Source organism: Necator americanus, chromosome V, assembly GCF_031761385.1.
Source record: "Necator americanus strain Aroian chromosome V, whole genome shotgun sequence".
Lineage (NCBI taxonomy): Eukaryota > Metazoa > Nematoda > Chromadorea > Rhabditida > Ancylostomatidae > Necator > Necator americanus.
This window is the reverse complement of record NC_087375.1, coordinates 36,785,786-36,806,391: the sequence shown is the minus strand read 5'-3', so window position 1 is coordinate 36,806,391 and position 20,606 is coordinate 36,785,786. Positions and strand designations below refer to the sequence as shown.

Below are 20,606 nucleotides of genomic sequence, written 5' to 3'. Positions count from 1 at the left end.
TAGCCAAATTCTGTCTCTCTTTGTTTATTTCTAGCCGTTAATTAAAAGTTTAAAGTGACTTTTCTCAGGAATTTACCTAAATATTTCAATTTATTTAAGACAAGCAGTGCTGGCAGTTCGAAAAATTTTATCTGTAAAACAAATAAAAAATAAAATTTATTCTACATTTCATTTTTATTTCACAAAAATTACAAAATGTTAGATGTAACAAAAGCTGCATCAGATCTATTCGAAACTACCTCAATATCGGTTGCGAGAGAAATCAAGTCGAAAAAATCTGTCATTAGAGAACACTGAATAAATCCACATTCAAATTCCGGGAAAAAAACGAAAATGATGAAAGCTGCCCGGTAAAGTTTCTCCTTGCTTCAGCAATAATGTGAAAAACTCAATTTTTTAGTCACCAGCTTCTTATCGAGAATTTTTGATGCAGAAAAAAAAACATTCGGTGGCATACGGTAACGGTTGAGGTATTGGATGGATGGATGGATGGATATGCACTATTATATAAAAAACGGAAAAAAAATGGGAAGAATAGTTCCTGCTGTTCCAGAAAAGAACTGCCAGGATTTATTCGCAAATTCGAGTCAAGCTAATTCAACTTATCAAAACAAATATCCAGTTCCAAGGATGAGTAAAAAAGAGCAAGTTATGGAATTTTTTCAAAAATAATTCTCTTATTTTGTTTAGTGGATGTATAGAGCTGTATACGAGTGGTGGAGTGACAAGAGATGAACTTAAATCCTGAGCGAACAAAATTTCCTGAAAGAAACGTACAAAGACATTAGAAATGCAACAGGTCCAATTATCTATTCCGGAAAGAATGCCAATGGGCAAAAAAAAAAGCGTTTGGGCTCAAAAGTGCAAAGGAAATTCCGTTTTCTACGAGTACAACTCGCAATACAAGGTTCATGATCTAACACAGGATTCTCCAGAGATTTGAAATCGAATTCCACGATCAATTTCTGTTTTTTTTTTCTCGATAAAACATCCCGATCCAAAGCATTTCCCCCTTTTGTTTATGAAGGTATAAATCAGCCGAAAAAAAACCCCAGCGAGGTTTCACCGTAAAAGAATCAATCGAAAACACTTTTTCCGTTTTTTCCTGGATTTGTTTCACGCAAACATTCTACCACCAGGGCTAATATGAAGATGTATCAGTTCGGTTACATTTTTGTTCAAGGATTACAAGGATTTTTCGTTACAGTAAGACAGCAGGTCTCAGAGCTATGAAATATGCAACAATGATAGACGTTACATCAAATCTAAATGAAAATCGCTAGCCAAAAAAAAACAGAAACAAGTTGACCGTGTCGAAATCTTCATGGGACCCAGACACAAGAAAAAAGAAACAGTGGAATTCAAAAATTACGGATAAAAGTAGTGTTAAATGGATGTTTTCCCTGGGGATTAACTTTTTCCTCTTTAAGTCCATAGTTAGAATTCTAACCGAAACACAACTGCATTGTTAGATCGCGGAAAAATTCCCACTTCTTTTTTCCCGGACTAAAGTTTAGATTTTGAAGTGAAATCCTTCCTAGGATGTAATAAATCATCACATCAAACGCTGGGATCCGATGAAGATTTCAAATTTTCAAAAAAAGCGGAGGATTTAGCTTAGTTGTCCGTTGCACTTGATGATAGCTGCTCGGATGCGGCGAGGTCTCATCGTTAAGTTCCTGAGACATGAGTCACTCGAGCGGCTTCCAATGACACTACCGCATCAAATTCGCGGATTTTGACGGCTGTTGTCAAGTTTTTGAGGGATGAGGGGTTAAGAGATGCGAAAAGCAGCAAAATTGCTGGAATATACCATTTTCTTAAGTGACCAAGAATTTTATAACAATGCTAGATTTCTTTCGAAAAAAAAAACGGTCTGAGATTTGTTCCTTTTTCCTCGTGAGGTTTTTCTCGCGGATTCCATGCGATTTAGTGCTTTTTTCTGCTTTTTTTTCACCTTCTGAACTATAGGAAACGTTATCCGAACTCGGTCACAAAAGCAGCCAGCCTGAACTTGATTCGAAAATTTAATTCGATCAGATTTCTGACACGCGAAGAACCGCATCGCTTTGACGACGACGACGAGCACTTGACAGCACAAATTTCTATGATGTCAGTGGCCGACAGCAACACATACGCATGCTATAGGAGTTGTCCGAGAACCCGTTGGGAATTCCGTTCCGGGAAGTCATAGAATTCATGGAAGCACCGAACGCTCACCTGCGTCGTCTGGAGCAGCCGGATCGTGCACATTTGCGAGAATAAACGAGAAAAGCTTCGTGAATTGTGACGTCATCGCCACGACGTCATGGCGATGACGCGACTGGCAGTCGACTACGGTACGCTGTAGTGTCCGTAAAATTGCGAGCGTCGCCTGTTCAGACGTACGGCGTGTGTGACGACGTGCGTGTGTGTAAGGCGTGCGAGCGCGGCGACAAAAAGGTGTAGAGAGGCGCACAAAACGCGAAAACGGTGGGCGTGGCCCCGAGACGAAAGGAGGTGGCGCATGGATGGATGTGTAGTTGCTGGTGGCCGGACGGCCGTTGCCGCAGACATGCAGAGGTGCATACGATGTGAGCGGAGGCGACGAGCCGAATAAAACGAATCAGGGAAACGGGATGAGTGACTGACTGACGAGATGCACGGCTAGATGAGGGCACGGTCGACTGGCTGATAGTGTCGAAGTAAGCCGAGCCTGAGCTCGAGCCGCTCCGAACAGTCGCCTCGAGTCGGAGTCGGAGTCGTCGGCCGCGATTCGAAGGAGCCTCCGACAACTTCGTCCGCTTCCACCTCCCTCCGACGACTTTTTACGACGACTTTTCGCAATCTTCCGCAATCAGCGGAATCCATATAGCGAGCTGTCGGTCAACTACCGCATAATCCGGCTAATCCGATCAATTTATGTCCTCATAACGGTGATGATACAAGCACCTCGCCATCCACGCATACACATAAGGAGGCATTAATGCGTGTATTCCCCTCCATGGTAATAACCCACTTAGAGAGCTTGAGAGGGATCGCTTCTTCCGTTGTCCTCGGACGGCAGCGCGACGTCGTGGTGGTAGTTTCGTCGCTTGGGTGACGTCCTTTCTTCGAATGGTTTTTTTTTTCAGGATCTACGACTATTACCTGGAACCATTGTTCTATTCTTCAATGCATTGCACAGCGATTATTCGAGCGACGTTCTCAATGGTTTTTTTTTTCTGTCAACTGGAATTAAAAAACACGTACAGAGCTTGAGTACGACATCCTGAGAGGAAAGTCTTTGTCGCGGTAAATTTCTAGGATTACTATAATTACAATATGTCTTATGTCATAATATTCGAGGCTATGAAAAAATTTTAAAGTTTATTTTTCAGGAAAACGTATAACTTCTTATTTGCGCTCTTTCAAACTTAAGATTTCAAAAAATCCTTGCTTATTCTCTTTTAAAACAAATATACAACAGATTCAGAGGATTTCAGGAGAGACTTAAAATTGAAAACTACAATTTCTGACCTGGAATAATTCACTTTAATCATCTATCACTTTTTTAATTTTAATTTTTAAATAATTTTTTTCAAGCCGTTTGAGAATGATCTTAGTTTTGAAGGTCACACAGGTTCACAAAAGTGACAGCTAACAAAAAAAAATACATATCTCGAATAGGATCCGACATCCAGGACGAAACATCTTGAAAAGACATAAAACATCCAGAAAAGTGAACGTAATGATAGTCAATGCAATTATATTTTTTCTCCTATACATACACGTACATAGAAGCAAAGTAGCTTTCATTTACATTCAAGCACTTGAGATAAGTACATTTTTCCCATCAAATATTTGTATGGATTTTTGTACGATTTTATGTTCTTGGTAATTTGAGGAGTGCAGAATAAAAATTGAATTCTTCAGATGGAATAACGAAAAAAAAAGCTAGTATTCTGTACAGATTCCAAGGAAAAAAAAGCGTTTTTTTCTGTCAGAGACTCGAAACACAAAAAATAATTTTCTTTTTTTGGCACTACCAAACAGAAGTCTAGGATAATTATAGAAATTTTCATTTCTACGAGTTTCAGCATAAGCGTCAAAAAAAGTGGCACTCGCCCTCAATCAAACATTCCACGTCTTTCCTCCGCCGAACTCATCAAGAACGATTTTGGTTTTCTGCTATATAAGTTTTATGGAAGAAGGATGGAATTCGAGGATGAAATAAAATTTTTCCCAGTATTTTCTGCGGCAAGAGGGAGAAATTCAAAACACGAGGAAAATTCGTTGCACGTTTTAAGTGCAAGTGCACACGTTCAACGTTCAAAAACGTTAAGTCAGAAAATTATTAAAATAGTTTTTTTCTTGGCGCGACACTTAAATTAATGGATTCAATCCAAGCAACACTCATTAACATCGAAGACGAAGCCTTAAAATATTTAATATCTATGGATATTGGTGTAAATAAATCATTGGATTTCCTAAAGAGATGAGACATCACGAAATCAAAATGGTAAATCGACCGAATTTATTGTTTGTTTTACAAAGAAATTATTTTTATGTGAAAATTCATGAAATTCCAAAGTAAAAATTATTTTTAAAATGTGGGAATCATTCGTAATAAATATTCCTAAAAGATTATATGGGTTCCATTCCAAGATTGGAATACACTAAAGCTGTTCTTTCAAAATTTATTTTTATTTATTTTACCACCTATTTCTATTTCGTAGCTGTATATTTGTGCTGGCAACAAAAACTCAAATTTATGGGAACAAAACTAGAAAACGCTAGCGCCGACATATTGGTACGAATAGATTTTTGGTACTCAAAATAATTGAAGGTAATGAGACGCAGAAAATCTATTCTGTTTGTTATCCCAGTTATGATTAGCCGGTGGAAATCAGGATTCTCAAGTATAAAGTCTTAGGGGACAGGATTTAATCCTAAGTCAAAGGGTTAGAGGATCATTAAACGAATACCAAACATAAACGGACTTACTACTCGTAACCACGGGGTTAAGAGGATAAAACAACAATAATAATTTAGAAATTTATAATAATTAGTAATAATTATCAATAATAATTAGGTAATAATTTAAAAACTGAATAATTTAATCTAATAACCAAGAAGAATTTCATCGTTAAAACATCGTTAGTGTTCCTTAGATAACGCTTTCAGGCATGGCAGTGAATGATCCGTTAAGCAGTATTTTTTCTCCCAATTTCAAAATATTTCTCTCTCAATTTTAAAATAGCTTCGGGAAGAAAGAACTCAGAACAAAGCGGAGGAAAATTGAATCTTTTTTTATTGATTTAATAAGTGAAAATAATTGATCAACTAGATTAGATTCGATTAAATAGTTGAAAGTAATTGATCAACTGAACTTGAATTTTTGAAAAATTTTGTTATCATAAAAAGCGGTCATATCCTTCACATTTCTGGCTTATCTCAAAGCTTATCGCTCCTACTTTATTCAGAGATGCGAGAAATTTTTGGAACTTTTGAAATTCCCAGGACGGGAATGTGAACGTCATTTCAGCCGCACAATGCCGTGATAGTGTCGTAGGAAGATTCCAACACTTCTCATAGCTTTTTCTCCTGAATTTTTTTTTTCAGTCTACGGCAATTGCTTACACTTCAACGACAACACCTGTAACCCTCCTTTTGCTCTTTTTTCACTTTGCGTCAACCTCATTTAGGGCACAGAGGTGAGGCTGAGGTTAGCATTTATGGCTAATGATAAGAAAATTCCTGAAATCACCAGCTATCTCTCAACTACAGTGTTTTCGTATTAGCATCAGCTACATTAGCAACATGACGCATATTTTCACGCCTGAATTCGTGCGTGGAACTTTTTTCAAAAACGTTTTTGACCAAAAGCATTGTATTTTGTCAATATACCAAAAATCATATAAATATTTTCCCCACCTTGACGTTACAATATCATATTAATCTATTTTGCGGCGACAATAATAAAAAAAAAATTGTTGGTACTCCGAATGTCTCTCGAAGAAAAAAAAACTGGGATATGAGAAAAAAATAGTTCAAAAATAAAATAGTTTTAAAAAATAAAATAGCAAATAAATAAAATAGTTAGTTCACACTTGTGCCTCGAGCAAAAAAATGCGTGACCTACTGGTGACTACGGCAGTCGCCAAAGTGTAAGGATGTTATGTCAGTGATGTGGTGACCCTAGGATCGAAGATAAAGGGATTCAAAGTAATGTATGTGTATGCAATTATATTATATGCAAAGTTTTCACGTTTTCCATCTGAATGGTCCTGACTGGAAAACATAGTGGTTTGAAGCTTCAACACTATGTGTAGTCGATTTTTTCGGGAATAAAATCTACTTCCTACAACGAATGCTTTGTCATGAATTATCCATTTGGGCAAAAAAAAAATGTCTAGACAATCTCATAAAATTTGGAAGGGAACGTTTTGTTTCTGTCTTTGGAGCACGATAATAGAATAGCTATACCTGCTAATTGAGTTAAATATTAAATAATTATTAATATATTTTAGTTAAATATAGTTAATATTTTGCAGAGAAAGCAGGCGGAGAATAGTGATCTTTCAAGTGTGAAAACAAAAAAAAAAACTAAAACGTGCAAACCAAGCAGGGATTAAAATCTCAAAGATTAAAATCACTTGAAACTGTTAAAAAGTCGAAATTTTAATGAATCTCTTTTTTTCCTTTTTGAATATTTTAATGCTTCTTTTAATTTCTGTGGCCTTTTCAAAAATTCAATGCTGTCGACCGAATATCAACAGCGGGAAAAATTAAAAATTCCGTAGAAGAAGATATGAGTTTGGAGGATTACAGGAACTAGAATTAAATGGATACATAAAGCCGGAACAGGAAAAAATCCATTTAGCTTCAAACACGTGCGGAAAATTTCCGGAAAAAAAATGAGCCAGTGACGTTCCTTCCTACAAAATTAAAAAATTCTTACCATGCGCCACGGCCTTCCATTAACTGTGATGTATAATTTTATAGGAAATCCTAGCGCTATTCGAATGCGAATTTTTTTTTTACAGGAAGTCTTCGCACTGTTATTCACCATATATTTAGATGATGCGAGTGTTAAGTGGTGGCATTTCTCTCTTTTTTTTTGTTTTTTTTTTCCTTCTCGAAGCTCGTTTCTTTCTCTCTCGCGGTAAAAAAAAGCTATTCGAATTAGTGACACGATTGTAAAAAAAACATAAGGGCAGCTTCATCAAGATAACGGATTTTCTAAAATAGCTAGGAATATTTTTTGAGTCTTAGCTGGTTTGGTGGTGGAATGTGCACGTTGGCAGAAATTTCTCAGCGCTCAAGTTTAAATAAAAAGAAAAATATGATGGATTATCATTGGAACGCGTCAGTTAGTCACAAAAAAAAAAAAGATGATGATGTGACTGGAAGGCAAAAATAGACAAACTCTTAAGTTCTTAAAATCTCGTCTCTTTTTTTTGGAGGAGGATCCAGCGATCAACCACTACGCCTTTTTTTCACGGTCATACTAACTCCAGTTTAAAATAATCGTATTTTCTTGCACTATGATCGAAAAGACAGAGAATTACGGTAGAGTAGCGTTCCATGTAGAAGTGTAGGTGAGAAATAAACTGTGGGAATTCTTTTACGAGGCTAAATCACAACTAAAAGATTGTGGATTTTTCGATGAAACGCTTCAAATCTCAAATCAAGAAGGAAAATGTCAATTTTGCTAATCCTAGCAGGTCTCTTCGTTACTCCTCAGTATAGGAGCAATTTTACCTTAATCCTAACATTTGAGGTATGAATTCTACTACAATGTAGCAATTTAAGTGGTCTTTTAATAAGGAAAAAAATATAAAATAAAAAAGAAACAAATAAAGAAAGCAATAAAAGAAAACTACTTCTTCATACAATGATTATTTAGGTGGTTCTTTAATGAGAAAGTAATGAGAGCAAATCATTCCTTCATGCTAGGATCGACTATAAGTGACCATACGTAATGTGGGATAAGGTAGTGCTGAATTTCAAATTTTTATTTTTTTAAAGAAATACAAATTCAAAGAGACGTCCTGCAACAGCTCCTACTTCCAAGAAACGTTAAAAAAATGCCCGAAAAAATTTTTTTAAACCTTAGCAGGGAAATAAGCTGAACAGAGATTACGGTATACCTTGGTGATTCATTTTCAAAAGAAAAAAAATTCATTGTTACCAGTACCAGGGACCACTGAGCACTCCATAAATCTCCTAAACTACCAAATGTTAATATTGTTCTTCCCTTTCGAATGAGAAAGTAACACCTAAAATACCGTAATTCCCTCACGCCCACACGTGGGAAATTAATTCTAAACGAGTAAATCGGTGGTCAGGCGCTATTTGCTTGTTTATTTATGCGCTAAACTATTGTTGACGGAAATCCATTAGTGAAGTGTACGTCAATTACCGAGAATCCGTGCTGTTCAGAGCGGATCGTTCCGTTCTCAAGAGGTCCTCCCACCTACCGTATTCCTCCTCATTATTAATTAGGTTTCGGTAATGTGGGAAGGAACGAACGAATGAATGAAGCGATGCCGGCTGTTCTACGCTCCTCCTCGATTATTAAATGCTACCTAGGGCCGAGGGAAAGAAAGAGGAAAAACGGCTACCTTAGCCTATTGAAAAGTGGTTGTTTTCCTTTTTTTTACTACATTTACTTTTTTTTCTTTTTTATTTTCTATTACTATTTTTTTACTATACGTAAACTATGTGTTTATTTAATTAATATCAATTATATTTTAGGAAATTCCGAGAGAAATCTGAAATTTTCTTTCCTCAGACGGATGAAAAATGTTGTTTAAAGATCCAACCAAGAGATTTTTGTATGTACATTTAAATCCTAGCCTTTTCCTTACTAACTGTTACCTAATCCTTAGATATTAATAGATTAATAATATATAGATATATAGAATAGATTATTAATATTAATAGATAAAAAAAAACGCTTTTTTCCCCAACCACGCAAAAGCTCCGAGCAGAAAATTGTGGTCTGCGAACGCTCGCAACGGTTCGTAGAAAACATCTCAGAACTACCGTGCATATGTCCAGAAACAACTTTCCCGTTAAAGAAGCCATCAATTTTTGGTGGATTTTATTTTTAGCGACCTAATTCGAAGCTTCAATCTTTGGATTTACTTGCGCTGCTATGCAACAAACATATTATCCTTCGTATTTATTGCTTCTATACAGATTACCATGGGAACATCCGTTCCACGTTCATCTTCTACAAAATTAAAAAGTTAATTTTGACGAGATCTCGAATTCATTACAGCCTTTTCTTTTCTCTTCCGGTTCTTGTTTTGGGGCCACATGTGTATGGACGTTTTTAAATGAAGAAATAGATAAATATTAATGAAATTTATTTTAATATTAATATTTTTCGTAGCTATTTGGCAGTGACTTATTCAATTTCAGGATGACCCGATTAATAAATAGGGAAATCTCTTCATTGGCTGTAGTTTATTTATTTATTTATTTATTTATTGAAACACCCTCTGTAGTTAGTTCTCTTCGATGCGGAAGGAACTCAGGAGATTTAGATTTTGAGAAAGAAATCTCTGGAAATTTCCTCTTCGAGGCCATGCAAGTGCTCATAAAATAGCAAAGAAAGTGGCTTTCATCTTCTTTAACGTAACATTCATGGAGTCATAAGCAGAACTCCTAAAACTTATGTGAGTGAGGCAAAAAATAAATGCATCCCCTCATTCCAAAGCGTGAAAAAGAGTTATTGGTGAAAAAACACCTGTAAGGTGACTTGTTGTTAAAACGTGGAACACTGAGCTTGTCCTGGCTCATCCTGAGACTTATAATTTCTGGATACGTAAAAAATAAAATTCAGAAAATAACTTTTTCAAAAGAAAATAAAAGAATATTATATAATGTAGCGTTTTTGACAAGCTGTTTTCTGTCAACTCCTTTAAATCCATGAAAATGGCGAAAAATCAGTTAAAAATGGAAGATTAGAAGAGCTGGAGGCAAAATCCATGGGATTTTGATTGATTCATAAAAATTTCACTTTTATTTTCGAATTAATAGAGTTTTTTTCTTCAGTGACTGCTCTTAAATAAAAATCTCATTTCCAGCTGCTTCCTGCAAATGTGTCCTAGCCTACACCTGGGGATTTTTATATGTATTACAGGAAAGCCGCTGGATAATTCCATCCATAAATGTCTGCAATACTTTTTTTGAAAAAAAAAACAATAAGAAATTTATCATTAGTATTATTATTATTATTAAGAAATTTAAAGATAATAATAAGAATAAGAAATTCTTGGAGTTTTGACACAGCAATGATCGCCTATTCACTCTCGGTCGAGAGAAAATATTTTCGGGGACTCAGAAAGATCCCAAGATGCCTGTGTGTTCACTGCCAAGACGTCAAAAAATCGTGCCATGGCCAGACGTCGAAAAAATCTACAAATCCGTTTAATTTCATAACACATCGCTTTTTCGGGGTTTCTTAAAGCGCTGAATCTTCTTTATTGCAGGATTATCGCGCGGTTTTCCACGTCCCCTCTAAGACGGTGGTCAAAAAGTCGAGAGAAATCCGCGTGATGTCGCTTCAATCCAAGCGCAATTTACATAATTAGCCGCGCGGCGCCACGAATTTGCTGGTTCAAGAATTATTTACAATCGTATAAATAAATAAAGCAACTGAACCAAATCGCCTAACGCTCCACAGAATTTTTGCACAGCACAATTCCCTGAATTCAAACTGCTAAGTCAATTGGTGAACGGAAAAAAAGAAAACACAAAAAAGTATGAACGTGCAACGTGCAGCTTCGTGTGAAGTGAGTTCGGCACAAATTTCGCAAAAATTGTGAAAACGATGGTTTTTTCCAGACACATATTACAACATATGACAATGATTTTTTTCGAAAAGAAAATCCTACACATTAAAAAAAAAAGCGGGCAGACAATATTCGTACTATACATCTGCCTTTTGATTAAAAGGAAAGTATGTATTATTATTTCTACTGTTTACTTTTCTATTATTTGTTATTTATTACTTATATATTACTATTTATTACTATATTACTTATTTATTATTTATTTATTGCTTATTTGCTTAAGTATTCACTATTATTTAAAAAAGCTTAGAATTTAAATTTAACTTTTTTAATTTTAATTTTAATTGCTTCGAATTTTAGCTTCAACTGCATTTACTTATATATTTAGTATTATTTGAAGAACCTCAGAATTTAAATTTTAATTTCAATTTCAATTTTTTTAATTTTAACTCTAATTGCTTCAAACGTAAATGAGAGCAGGTCAATTTCATTTCTTTATAACCATCATTGAATTTTACAGCAATTCCATTTTTCTGTTTCTCAAATAAATATTTGAATAAATTTAATAGGATAAAAAGGATAAATAAATAATGAAATACACAGAATAGCTACCAACTGAAAGGAATAAAATGTAAATGAGAAGAATGATTGAAAATGATTTATTCATTCTCTGGATGATTTCACCTTTCAGCTTTGATTAGGGAAAAGGAATTCATTTAGCTGGAAATAGTAACGTGTCCAAGACGTTAAGGCTCTATCTGGATTATTTTATCACTACAAGGAATTCCAAAATAAGAAATATTGAATTCGTAAAGAAAAGAGGGAAAATTCTCAAAAAATATATAGGAGTTTGCAGATTTATTGTGCACTAAAGGGTGCTACAGCGTAATACTAGACAATGGGATTGGTATGCACTATGTGTTTATTCATGGATATTTTTTTAAGGTCCCATGAGTGCTTTCAAAGCTCAGATATTCAATCCTACACGCGGGACGAAGATTTTTCAGCTGCTCCTTCAGCGCTCAGAATGATACACTTCCAGATGACTCAGAAAATCCGTAAAGTCTCTGTTCTAACGGTTCGTGTGAACCGTATATTTTTATTTTCGGAAAATTCCAGAAGATTTTACCTAAGATTTCAGGAAATCCAGAATAGAAAATTTCAGCAGATTTCATTGAAAATATTCGATTTGAACCATTTGTTACACAATATTAAATATTACAACATTTATCATATTCATTTATTTGATTATTTTTATTTTTATTGTCGTTTTGTTGTTGAACCACATTCTCATTCTTTTCCCTTTAATTTTAATTATTCTCACAAATTTAATTCTTTGAATGAATTCCCGTCGAAAACACAAGAAAATAGGTTTCCCTTTTCTTTTAAGGAATAGAGAAGGATTCCAATCGATAATAGTTGTTAGTAGAATTTAATCGTAATAAAGTGTAGACAATTGCACAAACTGCAACTGCTACTGTACAGCTACAAAAACTGTAATTATCGATAATTAACTCACAATGTATACGGTACCGTTGTTGTGGATGTTGATCCTTCCAACTCGCCGCCACTCCAATCGCAAGAATCACGGCAGCTTGGCTGATCGCCAAGAGCACCATCGAGATCACAAGAAGCACGTCCTGGAACGGAACCGCATGGATAGTGCTGTGGTGAATGGCGGTTATTTCGCCGGTGGTTTTTTTTTCAGGTTCAGGACCTAACGGAAACGTTGATTCAGAATGTAACAAAAGGAAACGTGGAAAATGAGGCTCGAAGGAAAATGAGGAGTGATTCAAAGAAAGCACTTAGTCTGGCGAAGCCTAAGTGGTTAGAGACTGGATTTTAATTCTTATCCAAAGTTTAGAGAGAAAATTATTGAATATTCTCATTCCCACATATCATAGGTAGGTATGACGATCAAAATCAAAGATTTTCGGGTTATTTAGAATTTATTATTGTTTACTAAGGTGAGAGAGAAAGAATCCCGTTCAAATATCCCGGAGGAAATGAAAATGTGCTGCTGTTCGCCAGGATTTCACCAACCGACTGGGTACTTGGTACTCATATATCACTATCCATTTTCCAACAGATGCGAAAAGTTTTCATGACATTTCAGTTTTGCTCTTCTCGTCCTCCGTTTTTTTCCTGACTTTATGGCAAAATAACAGAAACTTTATGAGTTTCCAATATTCAAACTGAAGTTTGAAAAAAGAAAAACAGTTGAGTTAAAGGCCGAAGTCCGAGCTGAGCCGAGCTGAGAAACGAGTTCGCCGGACAATTGACGGAGGAAACGTTGAGCCTAAAGTTGTTCGGCCACAATTCCCCCTCATATTGAATCAGCATAAAATCATCCGTCCTACGTCACTCACTGAAGTAATTTTTTTTCCCATCACGTATGCACGAAAATTCGAGAATTTTTTAACGCAGCAGAAAAAAATCCATTTAGTTGTCCGAGAGGCACAGGCAGGATTTTCACCATATTCAGATCCGTATTCATAACTAATAGAATTTAGATTTTACGGAAATAAAGAAAAAGAGCGGGGGTGCGGTAGAGGTTCCGCCCGCACGACGATCGGAGGTCGAATCCGCCCTAGTGCTCACCAAGCCTTTCATCCCTCCGGGGTCGATAAATTGGTACCAGACTTGTCTGGGAGGATAAAAGCACTGACTTGACACATCGGCTAGCCAGCACAAGTCATTGTATAGGCCAGTTATACGTTCGTAAATCTCAAACGATTCTGAATTGAAGTGAACGTGGTAGCGCGGGTCCCAAGCGGATTGATTAACGCCAGACACTCTATCCTTTATCCTTTATCCTTTAAAGAAAAAGAAAAGAAAAGAGAAAGAGAAAGAAAAATAAAAATAGAACTTTTAGAGGAAAAATACGGAGAACACATTTTCTCACTCTCGAATACTTATTTTGAGTGAAAAAAAAACCTAAATTTTCCTGATGGTAAGCATTATAGTAAAGAACCTTTGTAAAATTCCCCTACTGCCGACAAGAAAATGGCAATGATGGGAAGTAATTTGATACTTTTCCAAGGAAATGGATTAAATTTGAGAATCCATAAATCTCGTAAATAGCAAACGTTTTAGTGAGTCTTTAAAGTAATTCTTTCTGCGGAATATCGATCAATTTAGGGAAAAACTAGGTGTGAAAATTTAGCCAGCTCTTTAAAAAAATACTCAAGGAGAACGGTGGTGACCTCAATAAAAAATATCCTTATAGTACAGGTATGACAGTTTTCTTGAATAGTCGATAAATTTCATGTGGATTTTTTCCGTTGCGACTGACTCCAATTGATCTAAATAAAAATGACTCAAAAATTCAAAAAATGTAAGGATGAGATCGAAAAAAAAATGAAAATGAAAAGGACAAAGAATCGGGCGAAAAACTAGAAGTGTCCACAAAAAAAGTCGGGAACTACTGGGTTCTCAACTTTTTTAAATAATACCTTAACTAACTAAACCTTAATAACCGTAAAAACTAAAACAGAACGAGGCCACACTTCTCAGATAAAAAAAAACTTTGATATACAATAGGTGTAGGATGAATATAAGAACTGTTGCATAATTTGAAAACTGGTTAAATTGAATTTTAAGTTTAAGTCTTAATAGTCCCGGTGCCAATTTATCCCGTCGGACAACCCCGGTGCCAATTTATCGATCCCTTAAAGATGAAAGGCTTGATTGGCACCACCTCGGGTTCGAACCATGATCGATCGCATGGCTACAACGGACCTCTAACCAACTGCTCCACTCCCGCCCTTCGACAGCTTTTAATAACTGTAAAAACTAAAACAGAAGGAGGCCACACTTCTCAGATAAAAAAAAACTTTGATATACAATAGGTGTAGGATGAATATAAGGACTGTTGCATAATTTGAAAACTGCTTAAATTAAATTTTAAGTTTGAAAAAGAAAATTTCTATCGCATACAGTTCCCCTGCAAAAGGGTTAGAGAGAAAATTTTGAAGAAAAACGGGAGAAATTAGTTAAAATGATTTAAAAAAAAAACAAAAAAATGAGAAAAATCTGAATAAAACGAATAAATTGTTTATTGCCAAAAATATTCTACTTATATAAGTGCAACAGAATCTCTTACATGGTATCGCTCTGGCCTTGTTCCTTCGATACCCTTCGTTAATGTCAAAAACAGTGCTCTCCTCATCGTACTCTGGCAGTCTGCACTTTAGCCATTTTTGCAAACCATAGCAAGTCCTTGGGACCAGCTTGATGCTACTTTTAAATATTTAATCTAACCAGCAAATAAGAATTAATCAGTATTCACAAATTATGCAGGAAAAATCTCATTCAACCATAAGAAATCGAATAAATATAATACATATATCGTAAGATTGTGCTGAGTTGAAAAAAGTGTTGTATACTCAATTTTTACTTACATTTTATATTTTTCTAATTGTTAGTGGATGAAAAAGGATTTTTCCTACAGGTAACTACAGCAAACTACTATCTGTTCCACTAAAATTACTTAAATACCTCGCATGAAATTATTTACGCAAGAAAAGATACATACATCGTAGCACATGAGCTTCTCATTACTCTCGACCTACATACAGCTCTGATTCAAGTTGAGAGCACCAAGATGAAAATTATTTTATAATAAAAATAATGACAAAAAATTAATAAAATAAGAAATAGGTAATAATAATCGGCATGTATTAAAATACTCAAATACTTTAGTGATGCAAAACAAAGGAATTTTGAGAAATTGCGAAAGATTCACAACGACTAAGATGTTATGCCCTCGAGACATCTATTCTTGCCCAGGATTTGTTAAATTTTTCCTTTTTTAGTTTTTCTTAAGTCAGGTATATAATAATTTCTTGTCCGCGCTGACATTAATTTGTTTGCTGCAACCTCGCCGCGTTTTCTGACTGAGAAATAACCGGAGAAAAAGTCTGCGAGGTATGCGTCGCGGTCGTTCAGGTCAACATAAATTCCGGCAATGTAACATCACTATAAAAACTAGATCCGAATTTATGTATAGATATTGCACTCAGTGTAAATCTTGAACACGTCTCTGTTATCCATCAAAATACTATATTTTTTCATCTGGATATTAAACTCATTTGATTTTTCAATATTTCTTCGAACATCCACCAACTTTTGATGGAGATTCATTCAATTTTGCCTCTTATAAAACCCGATAACCAAAAAAAAAATTAGTGGAATAAATTGTAAGAAGATGCAGTATTTTTTCCGGAACTCTACACTTTTAGGCTTGAAAAGAACAGAGAAATATACATTTTTTTTACAATTAATGTTACGATCATATAAAAGCGAATAAATTTTCACAAGAGAAGGATTTTTTGAAACTTTCCGGAGATTTGAAGGGAATCTATGAATACGTACTATTTTATGCGTACGTCGAGAAGCTGTACTACGTAACAAATCAGCAAAACATTATCCAAGAATGAATGCGTCCAGTGATGTGGAAAATGAATCCGCCGCTCAAATCACATAAATAAGCTCACCTTACACTCACCTCATTTTCCGAGCGGGACTCCTCTCCTTGCTGAATTCTTCATTTATTAATATTTTTCTAAAATCTAATCTCTTTAATTTATATAATATTTATCTAAAAATCACATCAAAATATTTCATATTCAAAATAAATATTTGTTTTAAAAATACCTAATCAATGTGATATATAGGGCAACAATTACTGTTGATAATTGTTCTTAACATAACATAAACAACAACATATTGCAACAAAAACAAAAATACCGTGCTATAGAAATTTTGGAAAAGATGCGTGTTTTTCAATTTCTTTAATTCTATTTTTCTTTCGTTTCTTTTGCAGTTCACGTTTTGCAGTTTTGTTTTTTACTCTTTTTTCTCTCACTTTTTTCGAGAAATTTCCTACTATTCACTGCTTTTTTAGAAATTTTACTAGCGTGCTCTAAAATGTTTTTTTTTGGCCAGACACGTTTGTAAAATTTTCCAGAAAAAATAATAATTTTTGCTAATATAATTTTCTAAGCGAATTCGTTTATACACTCTTAATAAATTAGTAAATGCAATATAGCAAAGGTTTTTGGAAAAAAAAAACTTATATAAAAAATATTAAGTCGTTAAATTTAAGTTATTTTAAATTTCTTAAATGTTAACTTGTTAAATTTGGACTAAGGGATACTTAGTGATCCGCCTACAAATACATCTGCATTTAAGATTTCCATTTAGAGGTGAAAATCCTAAAAATTTTGATGTTCGTGAGGAAATTAAGCCCAGCTTCAGATTTCTTCCCGTCAGTTATTGATCGTAAAATCGGAGAATTTCATGGGAGGATAAGGGATAGCATCAAATGTGATTTTTTTTCGTCTCTGATGGGATTAGCGCGATGAATTCGCTTGCGTCAAAGCGCTTTTTTTCCCCGAAGCAGGTAAATCAGTACGATTTTGGCGAACACGAAGTGGTAGAAACATTTTTTCCACTTTTTTTCGAGAAAGAACTGATTCTATAAGACGGTTTTTTGCCAAATTTTGTCTTTTGTGGTAGTAGTCGTGAACGTGGTTATGGTTGTTGGTGGTTCCGTCGTTGAAGAAGCAACAGTGTCAAAAGCTGTGGTCTCGCTGTTCGCTGCAAGAATTTACTGCAGTGAAATCATTCTAGAAAATATCCTAGAAATCCTAGAAAATCTGTATCCTAGAAAAGCAAATCGCTTAGAAAAAAAAAGCAGCAGCGATTAGTTCCCACTGATAGCAACAATGTTTATAACAAGTTTTTGATAAATTCAGAATATTCTCGAAAAAATATCCGCTTCCGGATCGAAAAAAGAGGTCAGATAATTTCAAAAATAAGGAAAGAAACGGTTTCCGAGTATTTTCTTCGTTAATTTACAGAAACATATGCGTGAAAGCCATTAACCACCCTAAAACAGTGATTTCTAGCTAAAGTTCCTCTTAAGAAGCAAAAATCCGCAGTGAAACTTAATTAACTCAAATTAGTGGTCCACCACTACAGAACGAGTGAATTATTGGCATCCCAATACGATCTCGAAAAAACCGAATACTCAAATATTCAAATAGTCGAACAATCAAAAGCTTTACAAAAAAAACTTCACAGTGCCCTTGGAAGATTATCACAACCAATATTCTCATCTGAGTGCTCTCAACGAAATGAGGGCCAAACGATATCCATATCCGTTCAATTTTTTAAAACTAAAATTAGTTTTTCAAACCGAAACGTGTTAAATTTAAACGATTAAACCCACATGTGATGTTTTAAAAATGACATTTTCTGCCATTTGTTCGGTTCTTAGTAAGATTCTGACTGTTTTAATCGCCGAAAAGTTTTGCTACGATTCAACGATTCAACGATAATTCACATTTTGAAATAGTTTACAGTAAAGGTTAGAGGTAACAGTCTAAAAAAAATGAAGTTAGGTCTAAACTAACCGTTTAACTCTTCAGATTCACAACAAACTTTTTAACGAATGTATTAAGAAAATACTCACTAAAATAGTAGTAAATGTAAATTTAATAAGATAAAAATGAATTTATTTTAAGATTTATATTTTAGTAATTTAATTTAAATAGTATACTAACAGCAATCGCTTAAAATAACACTTTGTTTAGTGTTGATCGCTTCCAATTGTTCATTATTAAATAAACACCCAAATGTGGGGAAAAAAGCAGCTGATCCAAAGAGTTAACTATTCTCATCTTCTGTTTCCATCGTTCTTTTCATGGACAATTCAATCGTCATTCGTCAATTCATTCGAAAGTTCGTTCTTCCATTCACGGAAAACATCGGCGATGGATTGATTGCTTGCGCTTTCGTAGGTGAAAAATCGTATCGAATTGGACTGCGACAGAAATTTCACTTGGCATTTTGAGTCTTATTTTACAATTTTTTTTACTGCTTGTATATATGAAAAATGGAGACGATTCAGTTAATGAACAATAACAAAGTGCACTTTCTAAAAATAATGCTATTTTTTCATTAGTGAAATTTTTCACAACCACAAATTTCTGACCTACAAGAAGTCTAAAAACCCGCTAGATATTTCGAGACATAAAAGAGGAGCCGATAAGCAAACAATTTTTGTGTTAAATATTTTTAATAATCAGGTGTAATAATTAGTAGGAACAGTCAGAAAAATTATGACAGATCCAAGCCAACTGCTTAAATTTTATTTTTTCAATTTTTCAAATTTACAACGAACTGGTAAACGAACAGTAATATTATTTAAAAAATATTAAAATTTATAAAAATTATTATAAAAATTGTAATCACTTAAATTAACATTACATTTGGTGATGATTTGTCGCTTACATTTGGTCCTCATTAAGCAAAGTAGTCAGCTTCAACGGCTGATCGCTGCCCCCAATTAGGTCCCAGGAACCTCATCCTGAGGGAGATACCAGCATTGTGCAAAAAAATTCACACTAAATAGGCTAGCGGAAGCTTGAATTGACGAAACAGGCGCAAAAAATGGTGTTTAAAGAAGTTACTCCTCCAGAAATCCAACAATCCATCCAGAAGGGAAACGGAAGCTAACAGAATAAGTCATCAAAGATCCTCATTTCTCTGAAAATTTTCAGAGAAATGAAACAGAAACTTCGACTGACATTGAACGCAAGTAAGAGAATATGAAATGCACTGCAAATGACATGTTTCGGACTGGATTTATGGATCCTCTGCTAACCCTGGAGATAATCCTAAGCTTTTCGAGAAACATCCTCTAATTTTCCGAGAAAAAAACCACGACATGCTATTTAAAAAAATAGTAAGTCGTAAATATTTTAAGAAAATGAAGAACCTCAAAAACGAATGAGAGACCGGGTCCTCAAAATTTTTATTCCAGATCAGGAATATATTGTTCATCTTTTTTCACTTTTCAAAACACATAAATAATAATTCTTTGCTCTCAAAATTTCGTGAAACCATGAACATCTTAGATTTCACTAGAAAATCCATTCAAAACAGCGAAGTTTCGGGATCGTGCACTTTTTTCTCGACAAAATTCTCCGCGACAAAGAAAGAAAGGAAACTTTTGTTACGGGACCAGACGATTTCTGTCCAATTCGTATCGCTCTGACTTCTTTCAAAGTACAGTGCCTCAGCTTCAAAACTAAAAACGATAGCCTTAAAACTATAAAGGTTCATGAATCGTTTTTTCGGTGGGTACTGTAGTCCACTGAAGACCAAAAAGTCGTTTTAAATGTTTAGTGCCAGAACACCAAATCTGCTGATTAGATAAGCGAAATAACTGTTCCTCATCAAGTTATTTTTTTATATTTGTTTTATATCTAAACGTATACATTATACTTTAACTGTATACACGGTACTGTAATCTCAACTGAATATAGTCGCCGCAAAAATCAGAGAATTGTGTGGGTCCCGTGCACACCTTTGATTTAGTGAAGGCAGAGAGAGGCGAGAGATAGAGTGCAAAGCGGAGGAACAGCATGCGCGCTGCGGTGGATGCGTCGCGGTTCGCCGGTTGCACATATCTGCTTTCAAGTCTGCACGCAACCTTGTCTAGAAAATCTTGATCTACGTGCTACATTTCCTTAATTAGTTCCCGCTGAAATAAGTGAATAAATAAGTAAATAAGTAAATAAATAAATAAATAAATAATGACGATAATACAATACGATAAAATGTTCTAGATGGTACTAAACGAATTCAAGGTCCAAGCGATTTTATGGCACCATGCCAAGTCCTTAACGAGTCTTACTAGTATAAGTTATTTATGGGATTTACCTCTAGAAATGCACTTGGGGTATAAAATTTGATTATTAAAGTGAAGGTAGATAGGAATGCGGACGTTAGCAGTAAAGAGACGAGTAGTTGAAGGACCTAATG

General features: G+C 34.8%; 1 protein-coding gene across 1 annotated transcript in view; it reads right to left on the bottom strand.

Annotated features, from left to right (window-relative positions):
- The window catches only part of RB195_016305 (uncharacterized protein), a gene marked incomplete at both ends in the record, with an annotated part of 32,148 nt that extends 19,760 nt beyond the window's left edge, over positions 1-12,388 (bottom strand). Inside the window, one exon of the mRNA XM_064207400.1 lies at positions 12,289-12,388. Coding sequence (XP_064063281.1) covers positions 12,289-12,388 — 100 coding nt within the window. The remainder of the gene's footprint in view (positions 1-12,288) is intronic.
- Between the last annotated feature and the right edge of the window lie 8,218 nt (positions 12,389-20,606).